We start from the raw sequence: 17,625 nt of genomic DNA on the forward strand, positions 1-17,625 counted from the left end.
AGCATGTGAGATGAGTGCAATTGTGCAGTAGTTTGAGCATTCTTTGGCATTGCCTTTCTTTGGGATTGGAACGAAAACTGACCTTTTCCAGTCTTGTGGCCACTGTTGAGTTTTCCAAATTTGCTGGCATATCGAGTGTAGCACTTTCACAGCATCACCTTTGAGGATTTGAAATAGCTCAACTGGAATTCCATCACCTCCACTAGCTTTGTTCGTAGTGATGCTTTCTAAGGCCCACTTCACTTCACATTCTAGGATGTCTGGCTCTAGGTGAGTGGTCACACCATCATGATTAACTGGGTCATGAAGATCTTTTTTGTACAGTTCTTCTGTGTATTCTTGCCACCTCTTCTTAATATCTTCTGCTTCTGTTAGGTCCATACCATTTCTGTCCTTTATCGAGCCCATCTTTGCATGAAATGTTCCTTTGGTATTTCTGATTTTCTTGAAGAGATCTCTAGTCTTTCCCAATCTGTTGTTTTCCTCTATTTCTTTGCACTGATCGCTGAGGAAGGCTTTCTTATCTCTCCTTGCTATTCTTTGGAACTCTGCATTCAGATGGGAATATCTTTCCTTTTCTCCTTTGCTTTTCGCTTCTCTTCTCTTCCCAGCTATCTGTAAGGCCTCCTCAGACAGCCATTTGGCTTTTTTGCATTTCTTTTCCATGGGGATTTTCTTGATCCCTGTCTCTTGTACAATGTCACGAACCTCTGTCCATAGTTCATCAGGCACTCTGTCTATCAGATCTAGTCCCTTAAATCTATTTCTCACTTCCACTGTATACTCATAAGGGATTTGATCTAGGTCATACCTGAATGGTCTAGTGGTTTTCCCTACTTTCTTCAATTTAAGTCTGAATTTGGCAATAAGCAGTTCATGATCTGAGCCACAGTCTGCTCCTGGTCTTGTTTTTGCTGACTGTATAGAGCTTCTCCATCTTTGGCTGCAAAGAATATAATCAATCTGATTTCGGTGTTGACCATCTGGTGATGTCCACGTGTAAAGTCTTCTCTTGTGTTGTTGGAATAGGGTGTTTGCTATTACCAGTGCGTTCTCGTGGCAAAACTCTATTAGCCTTTGCCCTGCTTCATTCTGTACTCCAAGGCCAAACTTGCCTGTTACGCCAAGTGTTTCTTGACTTCCCACTTTTGCATTCCAGTCCCCTATAATGAAAAGGACATCTTTTTTGGGTGTTAGTTCTAGAAGGTCTTATAGGTCTTCATAGAACCGTTCAACTTCAGCTTCTTCGGCGTTACTGGTCGGGGCATAGACTTGGATTACCGTGATATTGAATGGTTTGCCTTGGAAACGAACAGAGATCATTCTGTCGTTTTTGAGATTGCATCCAAGTACTGCATTTTGGACTCTTTTGTTGACCATGATGGCTACTCCATTTCTTCTAAGGGATTCTTGCCCACAGTAGTAGATATAATGGTCATCTGAGTTAAATTCACCCATTCCAGTCCATCTTAGTTCGCTGATTCCTAGAATGTCGACGTTCACTCTTGCCATCTCCTGTTTGACCACTTCCAGTTTGCCTTGATTCATGGACCTAACATTCCAGGTTCCTATGCAATATTGCTCTTTACAGCATTGGACTTTGCGTCTATCACCAGTCATAGCCCCGGCCCGGCCTAGGCCCCCGGCCCCTGGCCCGGCCTAGCCCCTGTCGGCCACGCTTCTGCGCCGAGCCGTCGCAGCCGCCTCATCAACCATAGTAGAGATCAGTAAACTGTGGCCCACTGCCTGGTTTTGCAAATAAAGTTTTATTGGAACACAGCCCAGTTCTTTGTATATTGTCTACTGTGCCGCCACAGCAGAGTTGAATAGTTGTGACAGAGACCATATGGCCCAAAATGCCAAAAATACTTACTCTATTGCCCTTTACAGAAAAAGTTGCTGATCCCTGACTGTAGAAATGTATTAAATTAATTTTTCAATGTATTTATGAATGTGGAATGTAAACATCTGTTTTTTTCAATCCTTATCATTAGTATATGGTAAAGCATTTATTTTGTTTCAGTTGGGTTCTGTTTTCAAAGTCCCTTGTAAAATACTTTCTGATAGTCTTTACCTGAATACTTATGCCTCTGTTTTTGTTGAATAATAAATTCTCTCTCATTGTAAACCATTATTCCTGGCTATCACTGCGTATGAAGCCTGCATGTTGTTAGAAAGTTGAATGCGTTGTCAGGTTTGTGGCAGAGCTACAAGAAAGGGAAGTGCTTATCCTTAAGCCTTATAAGCCTATAAGTGCAACAGTAATTTTGATGTTCTTTCCATGATCTTTAAAAGATTAAAATAGTCAGTTTTGGAAATGCTTCTTACCTGATAGTTACACATTTAGAACATTTACCTGTGCTTGACAATTGTTAAAGAGGAATTGTGGTCAAGAAAATCTTTTTCCTGATTTTTTCCTTGGTCTGATACCAACTTTTGATGCAGCATTCAAACCATACACTTCATGCTTTTTGTCCAGATATGCTGCCTGGATAGCCCAAGTAGCCTTCCCAATAAACTACTTAATGATCTATAAAGACTTCCCTGGCCTTAATGAATTAAGTAATGCTTCTACTTCTTTATTTTCTTAGTATTTTGTACACATTTAAATATGTCTGTCTTTCTTGTAACTCAGGGTCCTGTCTTCTTTCTCTCTTTCCCAGAGTCTTGCAAATACAGAGCAGTTGGTATTATGGAAACTAGAGCACCTCAAAATTCAGCTACAGATGATTGCAAGTAGTTCAGTTATATATCAGTAGAGAATTGTTTGAATAAACTGTGGTACGCTCCCACAATGAACTGTCATGAATTGATTTTTTTTAAAAATTTTTATTACAGTACAGTTGACTTACAGTGTTGTGTTTCTGTTGTACAGCAAAGTGAATCAGTTATACCTATACTTATATACAGTCTTTTTGAGATTCTGTTCCCATATAGGTCATTACAGAGTATTAGGTAGAGTTCCTTGTGCTATATATAGTAGGTTCTTATTAGTTAGACAGTATATATTTATACTATGCTATATATATTTACTATATACTATAAATATTTAAATATACTATATATATTTTATATAGTAGTGTGTATATGTCAATCCCAATTTCCTAGTTTATCCCTTCCCCATCCATCATTCATTTGTTTATTTTTTTAAAAAAGTTGTGGAATTAGGACTTTCAGGACATATTGTTAAATTATAAAATGAAACAAAAAAACAAGGAGCAGTACAGTTTGTATGTAGTATAGATCAGTTGCCTATTGGTTTATTGCTACAACAAACCATGCTAAAACTTAGTGGCTTATAAATCTATGAGACAGGAGGTTCTGTTCTTGCTTGTGCTCATTTATCATGTCTGCAAGCAGTTAACTACAGATCATACTCATTAGGTTAGGCTCTTACATGTTTGGGGATCAGCTCATTTGTAGAGAGAAAGAATGGGTGAATATACAAATACAAGTGGTTTTGGGTGAGGTGTAGGGTATATAGGGACAGGAGCAGGGAGTATTTCTTTTTATATCATATATTAATGTTTGAACCATATAAATATATGCTTGTACATACAAAAAAGAAAATTATCTACCTAACCTCTGCACCCCCCCAAAACAGTTCTGTTTAAACTATGACAGTTGTTTCTTAGTTAGGAATATGATTTGTTTTAAAGAACTGGTAATGACTTCCTTGGTTCACCCTGTTTGGAATTATCAGTATTCCTGTGGTATTCATATGAAAGATCTATCAGTTCAGTTCAGTTCAGTCGCTCAGTCGTGTCCGACTCTTTGCGACCCCATGAACTGCAGCATGCCAGCCTTCCCTGTCCATCACCATCTCCCGCAGTCCACCCAAACCCATGTCCATCGAGTCGGTGACGCCATCCAGCCATCTCATCCTCTGTCGTCCCCTTCTCCTCCTGCCCTCAATCTTTCCCAGCATCAGGGTCTTTTCCAATGAGTCAGCTCTTCGCATCAGGTGGCCAAAGTATTGGAGTTTCAGCTTCAGCATCAGTCCTTCCAATGAATATTCAGGACTGATTTCCTTTAGGATGGACTGGTTGGATCTTCTTACAGTCCAAGGGACTCTCAAGGTCTTCTCCAACACTACAGTTCAAAAGCATCAATTCTTCGGCACTCAGCTTTCTTTATAGTAAGAAAGTATAACTATAGTATAGTAAGATCTGTATTCAGCTTATTTTTCTCAGAGATGATAATCAGGAGCACTTGACCATATCTTCTTCTCTCTAGAACTTAGCATAGGTAAACATCTCAATGGCCAAGTAAAATCATTAACAGGGTTATTGGGAGGGGACATGTCACAGAAACCATAGTCACACAGCAAGTAAGTGATAGAGCATCCTTCACATCAAACTCACCTTCTTTCACCTAAATTTCATTCCCCTTTGCAGCTCTGGGATTTCCACCTCTTTGCAGTTGTTTGTGGGCACTCCTTCCCCTCACATAGTTGCATTTGTCTTCTCTCTTATTTATACTTCTTGTATTTATTGCTCCTTCATCAACCTCAAAGTAATTTTTTAAAGACTGTAATAAAAAAAAAAAAACTAATGGAAAAGCGGTTTATAATGACTTGTAAATGCCCTCATTTGTGGGCAGTTTATCATACAAAATTCGTCTCGAGTAGAACTTAGTTACACAGGGTGTTTATGTTTGTGTTTAGCATTATTTTCTCTTAAAGCTACAGAATAATTCTGCCCTTTAGTTTCATGTTTGATTCTTCAACTTTTTATGTGGGAGGAAAAGTATCACAATATACCCTCACACAGAGAACTGTTTATTATTTGTTCTCTTTTGTCAGTTTTCTGTTTTCGTGACTTCCTTAGCATCTTTCACAATGGAGGGGTAAAATCATTACCCAGACATATTTTCCCATGTTTATCCTTCTTCTTTAGCTCAAGTTGTTTGGCTTTATGTTGTTAGGTGGTGAAGCATCAGTGATATTGCAAATTCATGTGATCACATTTCCAATATATCCAGATATTTTAAATAATCAAAGCACAAACTCATAGAGTGACTGAATAATTGTGTTGAACTTTAGAATCTGTGTTTAAGACCTAGTTGAACCTTTCTGATAAAACTAAGGGCTAATTAATTTTCTAGGACTGAGTACTTTGTCTCTTTAGTGGTGTTTCTGGGCTCAAGTCACACTGAAGAAAATAAAATTTCTTCTGTTTGAACTTTAAGGTTCTCTGGAATTGAAAAGAGCTCAAAATATGGTTGATTCTTTGAAGGGATCCATCTAGATGTTTTATAAAACATCAGTTTAAAAAAAATTCAGAAATTATGTCACTCTGAAAGTGATTGACCACCAAGCAGAGGGTTAAAATGCCTACTTCGGAATATACTCCTTATCCACCACCTGAACAACTGCTGGATTTATCAGATTATGAACCAGGATAGAGCTCTCATGTTATCAAGTGCAGTTTTACTGCCCAGCTTCCAATACAATATCATCTTACATTATACTCGGTGCTTTTGCAACTGTTAATTCTTAGATTTTTTCCATACAATATCACTGAGGTTGCATGGACTGTTGATCGTATACTCATTTTCTGTGGGGAACAAATGTCAGTATTAACTTGGACATGGTAACAAGGCAAGTTAAGTGATAAAATCAGGCACTAGTCTTCATGTTTTCTAATCATCACTAGTATTCTTTCTTAAAATACCTTTATATCCAGCACTAGCATTATCTCTAATCCTTAACAACAGAATGAGGCCCAGAAAAGTGAAGTGATTTAATAAAATTCATGCAGGCTGTTAGAATGATGGTTCACACCAAACCTTTCCATCTCTGTACCCATACTCTTCCTACTAGACAGTGTTGTTGCTTGAAACCTGAGGCATATCACTAGTGTTGCAGGTTTGTGAGTAGTGATGTGAATAAGGGATAGGTAGTTTTAACCTATAAACAGTACTCTGGAGTTTGGGTTTTTCCCATATTCTAAGCTTTCACTTGGTATATATATAATTCAGTGTTGTGTAGTTGGGCTGCTCTGAGTTTTTCATTCTGCCAAGTGCTTAGTGCTAAAACACATCTCACTGCTAAGCCCTCCTCGGGCCTTTGGCGCCCTTGCTGTAAAGGCAGGTGGTCTGAAGAAAGGCTCCCTCTAGGTTGTTGCACATTGTACACAACACATAACAGTGCGAGACAACTGTCAGCTCCTTCCTTCTTTTCTCCCCTCACCCTCCGGAAAGCTGGGCCCAGATGGAAGAGCTGGAAGCATGTCAACTGTGCTCTGAAGGGCATTGAGAAAACACTGTCAAGAAGAAAAAGGCAAACGTGATAGCTAATTAGTCCACTAATCAGACAGGACGACCATCAATTTTATAGTGAAAATGTCCTGGACAGAGAGATGGAAGGGCTGGCAGAGTGTTGCCCACATGGCTCTCAAAGAGCTGCACATTTTTGTCAGGGGATTTGTAACTTGGGATTGCTACTCTGATTGACTTTGTGTATTCATTTTCTCTCTCCCCAAAATGTGGCAAACTAAAGTAAAAAAATTCTTTTGGGGGATATTTTCCTCATGAGAAAGTACCCTTCAGTGTACAAAGATTTGCCTTTTTGCCAGTGTCATGAATCCTTTTAGATGTATTGTGTTTATAACTGTGATCTCAGTGAAGGAAAACTTTGATGTAACATTCTCATTTCTTTTACTTGAATTTAGCAGTTATTGGAGAATAAGTGCATGGTACTTAGGTGAAAAACTTGGAATAGCTGAGAAGAACATAGCTCAACTTAAAGGTTATTATGGTAGCCCTGACCCTATTTTTAACCAAATAGGTAGCAAGTTTCCTTTAATGGGAAAAATAACTCTCTGAAGGTGTTAGAACATTACTCTTCAAGTCCTATTCATATTAGCTGAGACCTAATTCTAATGTCAAGTTTAATCTACCCAATCTGATTTTCTGGGACTTGTTGCCATCGAGTATTGTCAAACAGCTATAAATTGCCCTTGTGGATGAAGTAGCCTGTGTTTAGGGTCACCTCTACTTTTATTTTATTTTTTGGGCACTCATCATAAATGACATGCCTGGTGTCAGAAATGTTGTCGCCACTCTTTTTTCTTACTTAGAATAGTTGATATATATAAACATGTATTTCATCATCCATAGTAATTTATATATAGCAGACTATGATTCTGTTTCCATGCCATGCAGTGATGTTCAGTTGTCTGGATAGTCCCACATTAGCTACCCACCCCCCACTACTTGGAGAAGGAAATGGCAACCCACTCCAGTGTTCTTGCTTGGAGAATCCCAGGGACGGGGGAGCCTGGTGGGCTGCCATCTATGGGGTCGCATAGAGTCGGACACAACTGAAGCGACTTAGCAGTAGCAGCAGCAACCCCACTACTTTGATTAATTTATAAGAAGTCAAGAAAGAATGCAGTTGAGATAAGCTGAATTCATAACATGGTTTCTTTCTTTCCCAGCCACTGTTCTCACTGTTAACCCTTGTGTCACATAATCCCTTGCCCTTGCTGCCTTGTCTTAGATTCCTAGAATTGCCATAACAAAGTACCACAAACTGAGTGACTTAAAACAACACTATTTTCTCACAGTTCAAGAGGCCAGATGTCCAAAATCAAGGTATCAGCAGAGTTGATTCGTTCTTGACCTCAGAGAAAGAATCTTTTTTATCCTTGTCTTCTAATTTCAGATAGTTACTAATAATTCTTGGCATTCCTTAGCTTGCAGATGGCACTATTCCAGTCTCTACCTCTGTTGTCACATGGTGTTCTGTCTGTGGGCCTAGGTCTATCTTCACGTCGACTTCCCTCTGTCTGTCTTTTCCCTGTTATACAGACATCATCCTCTTATAAGGACATCATATTGGATTTAGAAACTACAAATAATCCAGAATAGTCTCCTTCCCTCAAGATCCTTAATTACATCTTCAAGGACCTTCTTTTCCAAATAAGGAAACATTCATAGTTCAAAGAATTAAGAGGTGGACATATTTTGGGCAACCACCATTCAGCCTATTATACTAAGTAATCATTTCCATAACTTCTCAGTCCTCTAGGTAGATATGTTGGTATTAGGTTGTCACAAAAGTAATTACAGATTCAGAACATAAATTTTAAATTATTATAACCAGGCTCAAACACATCTTTATTAATCAAAATAGGAACCATTACCATCAACACATATTTGCCAAAGAGAAATAAGTTTGTTTACTCCTGTAGTATAAAAATCTGTGCTTTGGGATTTGAACAACTCTTGGAAAGCATTTTCTACCTCTTGCTGATTGTGAAAGCATTTTCCCTGCAAAAAGTTGTCGATGCTTAAAGTGGTAATTGGGGTAATTGGTTGGCAAAAGGTCAGTGGAGGATGAGGCAAAACTTTATATCCCAATTTATTCAACTTTTGAAGCATTGGTTGTGCAATGTGCAGTCGGAAGTTGTAGAGAAGAATTGGGCCCTTTCTGTTGACCAATGCCAGCTGTAGGCATTGCAGTTTTCAGTGCATCTCATCGATTTGCTAAGCATACTTCTTAGGTGTAATGGTTTGGCTGGGATTCAGAAAGCTGTAGTGGATCTGATGGGCAGCAGACCACCAAACAGTGACCATGACATTTTTTGATGCAAGTTTGGCTTTGAGAAGTGCTTTGGAGCTTCTCGGTCCAACCACTGAGCTGCTCATCACCCAGCTGTCATATAAAATCCACTTTTCGTCTCATGTTGTAATCCAGTCGAGAAATGGTTCATTGTTATTGTGTGGAATAAGGCAAGACAACACTTTAAAAAATGACGATGTTTTTGGACTTGCAGTCAGCTCATGAGGAACCTGCTTATCAAGCTTTTTCACCTTTCCAATTTGCTTCAAATGCCAGATGACCATAGAATGGTCGACGTTGAGTTCTTGGGCAACTTCTCATGTAGTTGTAAGAGGATCAGCTTCGCTGATTGCTCTCAGTTGTCGTTGTCAACTTGGCGATGGCTGGCCACTGCACTCCTCATCTTCAAGGCTCTCGTCTCCTTTGCAAAACTTGATCCACCACTGCACTGTTCATTAGTAGTTCCTGAGTCAAATGCATTGTTGATGTTGTGAGTTGTCTCTGCTGCTTTATGACCCATTTTGAACTCAAATAAGAAAATCACTTGAATTTACTTTTTGTCTAACATCATTTTCCTATTCTAAAGTAAGTATAAAATAAACAGCAAGTGATGTCATTACCAAAAAAAAACGAGAAATGTGCATTAAAATGATGTATAACATAACCACATTTAAGAATGTATTCTACTATCAAACAGCAAATTTCAACAATGCAAAAATGGCAATTACATTTGCACCAATGTAATATTTCAGATTGTTGTCACTATTTTTATTATCTTATAGAAAATTCTGACTTCCATTCCATGTATTCTTTACAGTTGCTGCTGACAAAAGGGTGCCAGCGATGCCTGGATCTCCTGTGGAAGTGAAGATACAGTCAAGATCCTCACCTCCCACCATGCCACCCCTTCCACCAGTAAATCCCGGAGGACCCAGGCCCGTGTCATTCACTCCTACAGCATGTGAGACCTCTTAGTTACTTGGGTTTGTGGTTCATGGTGACGTTTGAATCTAAATGAATGTCATTAAGTCTTCTATATATACTACTCAACATTTTCTTAATGGCTATTAACATACACACGTATATTTGGTTGTTTCTTTTTCCCTCGGAGAACAGTACATAACTCTTTCAGGTACTTGGAAATTTAGTAGTATAAATATTTTGTTTTCATATTTTTGACTTAAAAGTATCTATTTTAATTTCTTTGACTCTAAAAGGATGAATTTTCAATTATTATAGTGACTCATAGGATTCAAAGTAAATTTTATAAAATTATTGAACTACTCCATGAGTGTCATGGTAAGGTTTTTTTACAAAAGAAAATTATTGTTTTATTAGTTGAGTAGGGCAGCTATAACAAAATTCCCAAGACTAGGTGATTTAAACGACAGAAACTTATTTTTTCCCAGGTCAGGAGGTTAGGAGTCTGAGATGAGGATGTCGGCAGAGTGGATTCTTCCGAGGCGCTCACTCTCTGTCTTGAGGAGAGCTGTCTGCTTGCTCTGTCCTCTCACAGCCTTTCCTTCTGCATGTGCATCCTTGATGCTTCTTTCTCCTCTTATAAGTGCAATAGTCATATTGGATTACGACCTGGGTTCGTGACCTCATTTAACCTTTAAGGCCCCTGTCTCCAGATACAATCACATTCTAAGGTACTCTGGGGGTCAGAACTTCAACATAGGAATTTGAGAGGGGGGATATAATTTAGTCCATAGCAATCCTATTAGATAATAAATGTATAATAAGTTGCTCAGCCTTATTAGTCAAAAAGGAACTAAAAGCAATGTAGTACTGTGTACACCCACAAGAATGTTCAGAATAAAGTAGAACATCAAGTCTTGGTGAGAGTATGTGTGGAGCAACTTGAACAATACATTGTTTATAAGAACGTTTTTGGTACTATCTACTAAAGCTGAATTTCCCCAAACCCTGTAACTTATCATCAGATTTAGCCCTAAAACCTCAATTTTAAAAAGGTTTAATTATTTATGGTCCCAAAATATTTGAAGTTAAGTAACTGGCAACTGGAACAATTTGAGCCAGAATTTATGATATGAAGTTTGGTGTCTTTTTCCCTTAATTTCTGTAATTTTATCTCACAGTTAAATAGCCTTAGATAAAGGTACTGTCTTTGAAGTGAAACAGATTTGAATCTAGGCTATCATTCAGATTTCAAGATACATAGTGTAGAATTATATGTGTATCTGTATGTATAACTAAATTGAGCCCTTTTGACCTCCATACTTGACTGTTTAGGGGTGAATATGTATTGCGGAGCCCGGTGGGCTGCCGTCTATGGGGTCGCACAGAGTCGGACATGACTGAAGCGACTTAGCAGTAGCAGTAGCAGCAGTATGTATTATTTCAGAAAATGTGATCACATACTTTCTTTGAAGAAACTGTAAAACAGCTCGAGTGAGTATCAGAGTGGCCAAAAGCATGGTAATGTATTATATTTATGGGTTGCTTCAAAAGAGGGCAGCTCTCCAGTGACAGTGGTCCTTTCTGTGAACACAGAGAAATGGTATACCTTTGTAGCTAATTTTCTGAATTGCTGAGATTGTGTGTTGAACCTTCCTTTCCAGTAGTAGCTCTAATGTCCTTTCCTGGAAGACAGTAGGAAGATCACCATCTTTTTTCTCAGCCTGTTAACCTTTTATGCAGTGAGCCTTTTAGCAACATTTTAATGAATGCTTTGATAGCTAATTATGATATACACAGATGTATATTTATCAAGAAGTGGACAGTCTTTCAAGGCAGTGCAAATATAGAAAGAACTAAGTATAATTTGGTAAGTAAAATAAGGGGCACATGTACATAGCACAGAGAAAAGTTATGAAATCTAATAGGAGCAACATGCATGCATGCTGAGTCGCTTCTGTTGTGTCCAACTCTTTGCGACCTCATGGACTATAGCCTGCCAGGCTCTGTCACACAGTCTGTCAAATAATGCTTCTTAATACAGGTGATATGTTTTTAGACCTTGTTTTATTTTGCTAAATTTTCAGGCCTGGAAATGATTAAATAAAAATCTGTTGACACTTAGGCATATTTATTTCATTCATCAGGGAAGAAGGGACTTTGCCTCGAAGACCATAGCTCGAGTTGTGTTCCAGATTAAAACTACAAGAAATCAGTGTTCAGAACAATGGACAAATAGGAAAACTGTAATTAATCACATATATTATCATTAGAGCAGAAATATAGAATGGAAGTGTCCCATATGGTATCTAGAAAATGCTTGGCACTATCAAGGCAGAGAAAAACCGATTTTGATGAACGTGAATATTTTGAATGGTCAAAGAAATACATATCTCATTGCAGGAAGAAGTCAATAAACCTATGGAGTAGAAAAAAAAATTCTCATATGAACACAACTCTCTACTTTCTGATAATCTTGTTCAAATGCTATATATTTAATTGACTGCTTTACTTCTTTGGGAGTTTGAAGTTGAGGTCAGTGTCCTGTTGGAAATACATATTCTACCAGATTCCACTCATGCAACCCATTGCAAGAAGTCTTAAAAGCTAACCTTCCTCCCCACCCCCCACACCTGCAGAGGTTAGATGTCCCTTCTCTTTGCTCTTGTGGCTCTCATAACTCTTCTATGATTTACTAACGCATCTATGTTATCGTTTTTTATATGGCAGTCTGTCTCACTGTAAAGCAGTGTTGTTGAGGGCTGAATCAGTGCCTTGTATATGCTTTTATCATGTGATTTACAAAATTCAAATCAATAAATGAAAGAGAATGCAAAAAAGAAGAAATTAACAGAGATCATTGTGATTTGCACTTAAACCAAGTTTTTCTTTTAGTGAGCAATGGCATCAACCATTCTCCTCCTACCCTTAACGGCGCCCCATCACCACCACAAAGATTCAGCAATGGTCCTGCCTCTTCCACCTCATCTGCGCTAACTAACCAACAGTTGCCAGCCACTTGTGGTGCTCGGCAGCTCAGCAAGTTGAAACGCTTCCTCACCACTCTGCAGCAGTTTGGCAATGACATCTCACCTGAGATTGGGGAGAAGGTGCGGACTCTTGTTCTAGCCCTGGTGGTAAGTACGGCATCACTGTCAACGACTGCTTTGAGTATGTGGCTCAGAACTGAAGCCAGCAGAGAAATTGTACATACTTCTCCTCATTCCCAAACTTGTAGCAGTGTGGTAAATTCTACAGTCTAGATTAGTTTTAATTTGTAGAATATTGTTGAATCATGGATTTCAGTTGTGGATAATGTTTGTCAATTTAATGTCTTTAAGCAACTTTGAATTTGTCTTAAAACTGAGTTTCAATAGATCCACTGAGGTTCCACTAAGTTTTGTTACTTAATAATATATTCAGTGCCTGGTGCATTGTTTCCTCATACAAATACAATTTCTTTAGGAATTTCAAGGTACACGTAATTTTTTTTTTTTCTATACTAAGGGGCAAATCCATGCTATAAGTTAGAGATTTTCTTACATTGACACCTGGGAGGGTTCAACTCTCAGTATGTGAAAGAGAAGAGCTACCAGTTCTTAATGTTTGTAAATTGAATTCCTCAAGATTTACCTCAACTAAAAGCACACTGTGCTCCTGCGTATTAGCCTCTTATGTGATAAAGATGATTCACAGAACTTGGCAGTTCTCAAAGTGTAATTAGTGACCCCTTGGATTTCTCAAGACCCTTTCAGGAAGCCCAGGAGATCAAAAACATTTTCATAATAATACTAAAATATTACTTACATTTTGACTCTTAATTCTCTCATGACTGTTCAATGAAATTTTCTAGAGATTATATGACATAGGATATTGCAACACATTAAATGCAGAAGAATCCAGCTCTCTTTTATTAAGCTATATAGCAGAGAGATTTGCAAAAGAGGGGCTTCCCAGGTGGCTCAGACGGTAAAGAATCTGCCTGCAATGTGGGAGACCTGGGTTCGATCCCTGGGTTGGGAAAATCCCCTGGAGAAGGGAATGGCAACCCACTCCAGCATTCTTGCCTGGAGAATCCCATGGACAGAGGAGCCTGGCGGGCTACAGTCCATGGGGTCGCAAAGACTCAGACAGGACTGAGGGACTAACACTTCCACTTTAAGTTACAATTTTGTGTTAGTTTCCGGTGTACAGCCAAGTGCTTCAGTTATATTCTTTTTCAGATTCTTTTCCTTGATAGGTTATTACAAAGTATTGAATATAGTTCCCTGTGCTATACAGCAGGTCCTTTTTGTATATCTGTATTATACATAGTATTGTGTATCTGTAAACCCCAAATTCTTAATCTGTCCCTCTCCCACTTTCCCCTTTGGTAGACATAGATTGTTTTCTGTGCCTGTGAGTCTGTTTCTGTTTTGTAAACAACTTTGTTGCACTTTTTTAGATTCAACATTTAAGTGATACTTGAATTCCCTGTCAGTCCAGTGGTTATGTTTTCACTGCTTTGGGCCTGAGTTTGATCCCTGGTTGGGGAACTAAGATCTCGTGCCTTACAGCCAAAAAAAAAAAAAACCGAAAACCATTTAAGTGATATCATATGCTATTTGTCTTTTTCTGTCTTACTTACTTCACTTAATATGATAATCTTATCTCTAGGTCATCCATGTTGCTGCAAATGGCATTATTTCATTTTTCTTATGGCTCAGTTATATTCTTTTGTGTGTATATATCACATCTTCTTTATCCATTCATCTGTCATTGAATAGTTAGGTTGTTTCCAACCGTAATACAATGTCTTGGCTATTATAAATAGTGCTGCTGTATACATAGGGGGTGCATGTAACTTTTCAGGTTATATTTATGTCTGATATATACCCAGGAGCATACGGCAACTCTGTTTTTAGCTTTTTGAGAAAACTCCATACTGTTCTCCATAATGGCTGCACCAACTTACACTCCCACCAACAGTATAGGAGGCTTCCTTTTTCTCGATATCCTCTCCAGCATTTATTATATGTGACTTTTTAATGATGACCATTCTGACCAGCATGAGATGGTACCTCATTGTAGTTTTGATTTGCATTTCTCTAATAATTAGCAGTGTAGAGCGTCTTTCATGTGCCAATTGGCCATCTGTATGTCTTCTTTGGAGAAATGTCTAATTTTGTCTTATTCCTATTTTTTTTATTATTTTGTTGTTGTTAAGCTATATGAGCTGTTTGTGTATATTTTGGAGATTAATCCCCTGTTGGTTGCATCATTTGCGAATATTTTCTCCCAGCCTGTGGGTCATCATTTCATTTTGTTATGGATTCCTTTGCTGTGCAAAAGCTTTTAAGTTTAGTTAGCCGGAGAAGGCAATGGCACCCCACTCCAGTACTCTTGCCTGGAAAATCCCATGAACGGAGGAGCCTAGTAGGCTACAGTCCATGGGGTCGCTAAGAGTCAGACACGACTGAGCGACTTCACTTTCACTTTACCCTTTCATGCACTGGAGAAGGAAATGGCAACCCACTCCAGTATTCTTGCCTGGAGAATCCCAGGGACAGCGGAGCCTGGTGGGCTGCCGTGTATGGGGTCGCACAGAGTCGGACACGACTGAAGCGACTTAGCAGCAGCAGCAGCAGCAGCAGATCCCATTTGTTGATTTTTGTTTTTATTTTATTGTAGGAGATTGATTCAAAAAAATATTGCTGTGATTTATGTCAAAGAGTGTTCTGTCTGTGTTTTCCTCTAGGAGTTCTATAGTTTTATTCAGTCTTACATTTAGGTCTTTAATCCATTTGGGGCTTATTTTTGTATTTTGTAATTTCCATCTTTTACATGTTCCTGCCCAGTTTTCCCAGCACCACTCATTGCAGAGACTGTCTTTTCCATTGTATATTCTTGCCTCCTTTTGTCAAAATTGACCATACGTGTGTAGGTTTATTTCTGGGCCTTCTGTCCTGCTCCGTTGATCTGTATGTCTCTAGTTGTGCCACTGCCATACTTTTTCATTACTGCAGCTTTGTGGTGTAGTCTGAAGTCAGGTGGAGAAGGCAATGGCAACCCACTCCAGTCCTCTTGCCTGGAAAATCCCGTGGATGGAGGAGCCTGGTAGGCTGCAGTCCATGGGGTCGCTGGGAGTCGGACACGACTGAGCGATTTCACTTTCACTTTTCACTTTCATGCATTGGAGAAGGAAATGGCAACCCACTCCTGTACTCTTGCCTGGAGAATCCCAGGGACGGGGGAGCCTGGTGGGCGGCCGTCTCTGGGGTTGCACAGAGTCGGACACGACTGAAGCGACTTAGCAGCAGCAGCAGCAGCTGAAGTCAGGGGATGTGATTCCTCCAGCACTGTTTTTTCTCAAGATTGTTTTGGCTTCTTGGGGTCTTTAGTGTTTCCATACATAAATTTTAAAATATTTTTTTGTTATTTTTTTTCTTTTCTGATTGCTGTGGCTAGGACTTCCAAAACTGTGTTGAACAAAAATGTCAAGAGTGGGCACACTTGTCTTGTTCCTAACCTTAGAGGATATGCTTTCAACTTCACTGTTGAGTATAATGATAGCTGTGGGTTTGTCATATATGGCCTATATTATGTTGAGGTATAGTCCCTCTGTGCCCACTTTCTAAAGAGTTCTTATCATAAATAGATATTTAATTTTATCAGAAGCTTTTTCTGTGTCTATTGAGATGATAATATGGTTTTTATTCAGTTTGTTAATGTCATGTATTACATTGATTTATGATATTCATGGTGTATAATCCTTTTAAAGTATTGTTGGAGTTGGTTTGCTAGTAGTATTGCTGAGGATTTTTCCATTTGTGTTCATCAGTGATATTAACCTGTGGTTTTCTTTTTTTGTAATATATCTTTAGCAGGGTGATTGTCACCTAATAGAATGAGTTTGGAAGTGTTCGCCCCCCTGCAAGTTTTTGGAATAGTTTCAGGAGGATATGTTTTAACTCTTCTCTAAATGTTTGGCATAATTCACCTGCGAAGCCACCTGGTCCGGAACTTTTGTTTGTTGGGAGTTTTTTAATTTCATTACTGGTACTTGGCCCACTCATATTTTGTATTTCTTCATAGTTCAGTCTTGGCAGATTATATGTTTTTAAGAGTTTGTCCATTTATTCTAGGTTGTCTCTTTTGTTGGCATATAGTTGCTCCTAATAGTCTCTTATAGTCTTTTGTTTTTCTGTGGTATTGGTTGTAACTTCTGCTTTTTCATTTCTTATTTTATTGATTTGAGCCATCTCTTTTTTTATTAGTCTGACTAAAGGTTTATCAGTTTTGTTTATCTTTTCAAAGAAACAGTTTTTAGTTTCATTGATCATTTTTTTAAATTTCCACTTCATTTATTTCTGCCCTGATCTTGATGCTTTTTTCCCTTCTGCTAACTTTGGGATTTGTTTTTTCTTCATTCTCTAGCTGCTTTAGGTGTAAGCTTAGGTTGTTTATTTGAGATTTTTCATATTACCTGAGGTAAAGGAGTATCAGTGTAAACTTCCCTCTTAGAACTGCTTTTGCTGCAACCCATAGGTTTTGGAGTATCATATTTTTATTTGTCTCTAGGTATTTTTTTTTAATTTCCTCTTTGATTTCTTCAGTGATCCATTGGTTGTTTAGTAGCATATTGTTTAGCCTCTATGTGTTTGTGTTTTAAAAGATGCTTGATAATGATTTCAGCTTTCTTAAATTTACCAAGGCTTGCTTTATTGCCCAGCATGTGATCTGTCCTGAAGAATGTTCCATTAGCACTTGAAAAGAGTGAGTATCCTGCTGCTTTCAGATGGAATGCCCTATAAATATCAATTAAGTCCATCTGGTATAATGTGTCACTTAAGACCTGTATTTCCTTATTGATTTTCTGTCTGGGTGACGTGTTCATTGATTAAGTGGAGTACTAAGGTTTTTTGTGTCTGTTAACATTTGGCTTGTATATTGCTCCTATATTGCTCCTGTGTTGGGTGCACATATATATTTACAATTGTTCTATCTTCTTCTTGGGTTGATCCTTTGATCATTATATTTTGGGGGGTGGTGTGGGGAGGTTTGGCCACACCACTCAGCTCGTGGGATCTTAGTTCACCGACCAGAAATTGAACCTGGGCCCTTGAGAGCATGGTGTCCTTCCTAACCACTGGACC

The 17,625-nt window shown here is 38.5% G+C and overlaps 1 protein-coding gene across 12 annotated transcripts in view; it reads left to right on the forward strand.

The window, feature by feature from the left end:
* CBFA2T2 (CBFA2/RUNX1 partner transcriptional co-repressor 2) overlaps positions 1-17,625 on the forward strand; it is a 141,973-nt gene that overhangs the window by 87,682 nt on the left and 36,666 nt on the right. For all 12 annotated transcript variants that reach the window (XR_014073847.1, XM_081559724.1, XM_081559726.1 and 9 more), the window contains exons 2-3: positions 9,387-9,530; positions 12,386-12,627. Coding sequence is in view for 11 of the 12 variants with exons in the window: in XM_081559724.1 (XP_081415850.1) it covers positions 9,413-9,530; positions 12,386-12,627 (360 nt within the window). In the remaining variant the exon portion in view is untranslated. The remainder of the gene's footprint in view (positions 1-9,386; positions 9,531-12,385; positions 12,628-17,625) is intronic.

This window comes from Giraffa tippelskirchi, chromosome 13 (genome assembly GCF_054371585.1).
Source record: "Giraffa tippelskirchi isolate mGirTip1 chromosome 13, T2T-mGirTip1v1.2.pri, whole genome shotgun sequence".
NCBI classification, from domain to species: domain Eukaryota; kingdom Metazoa; phylum Chordata; class Mammalia; order Artiodactyla; family Giraffidae; genus Giraffa; species Giraffa tippelskirchi.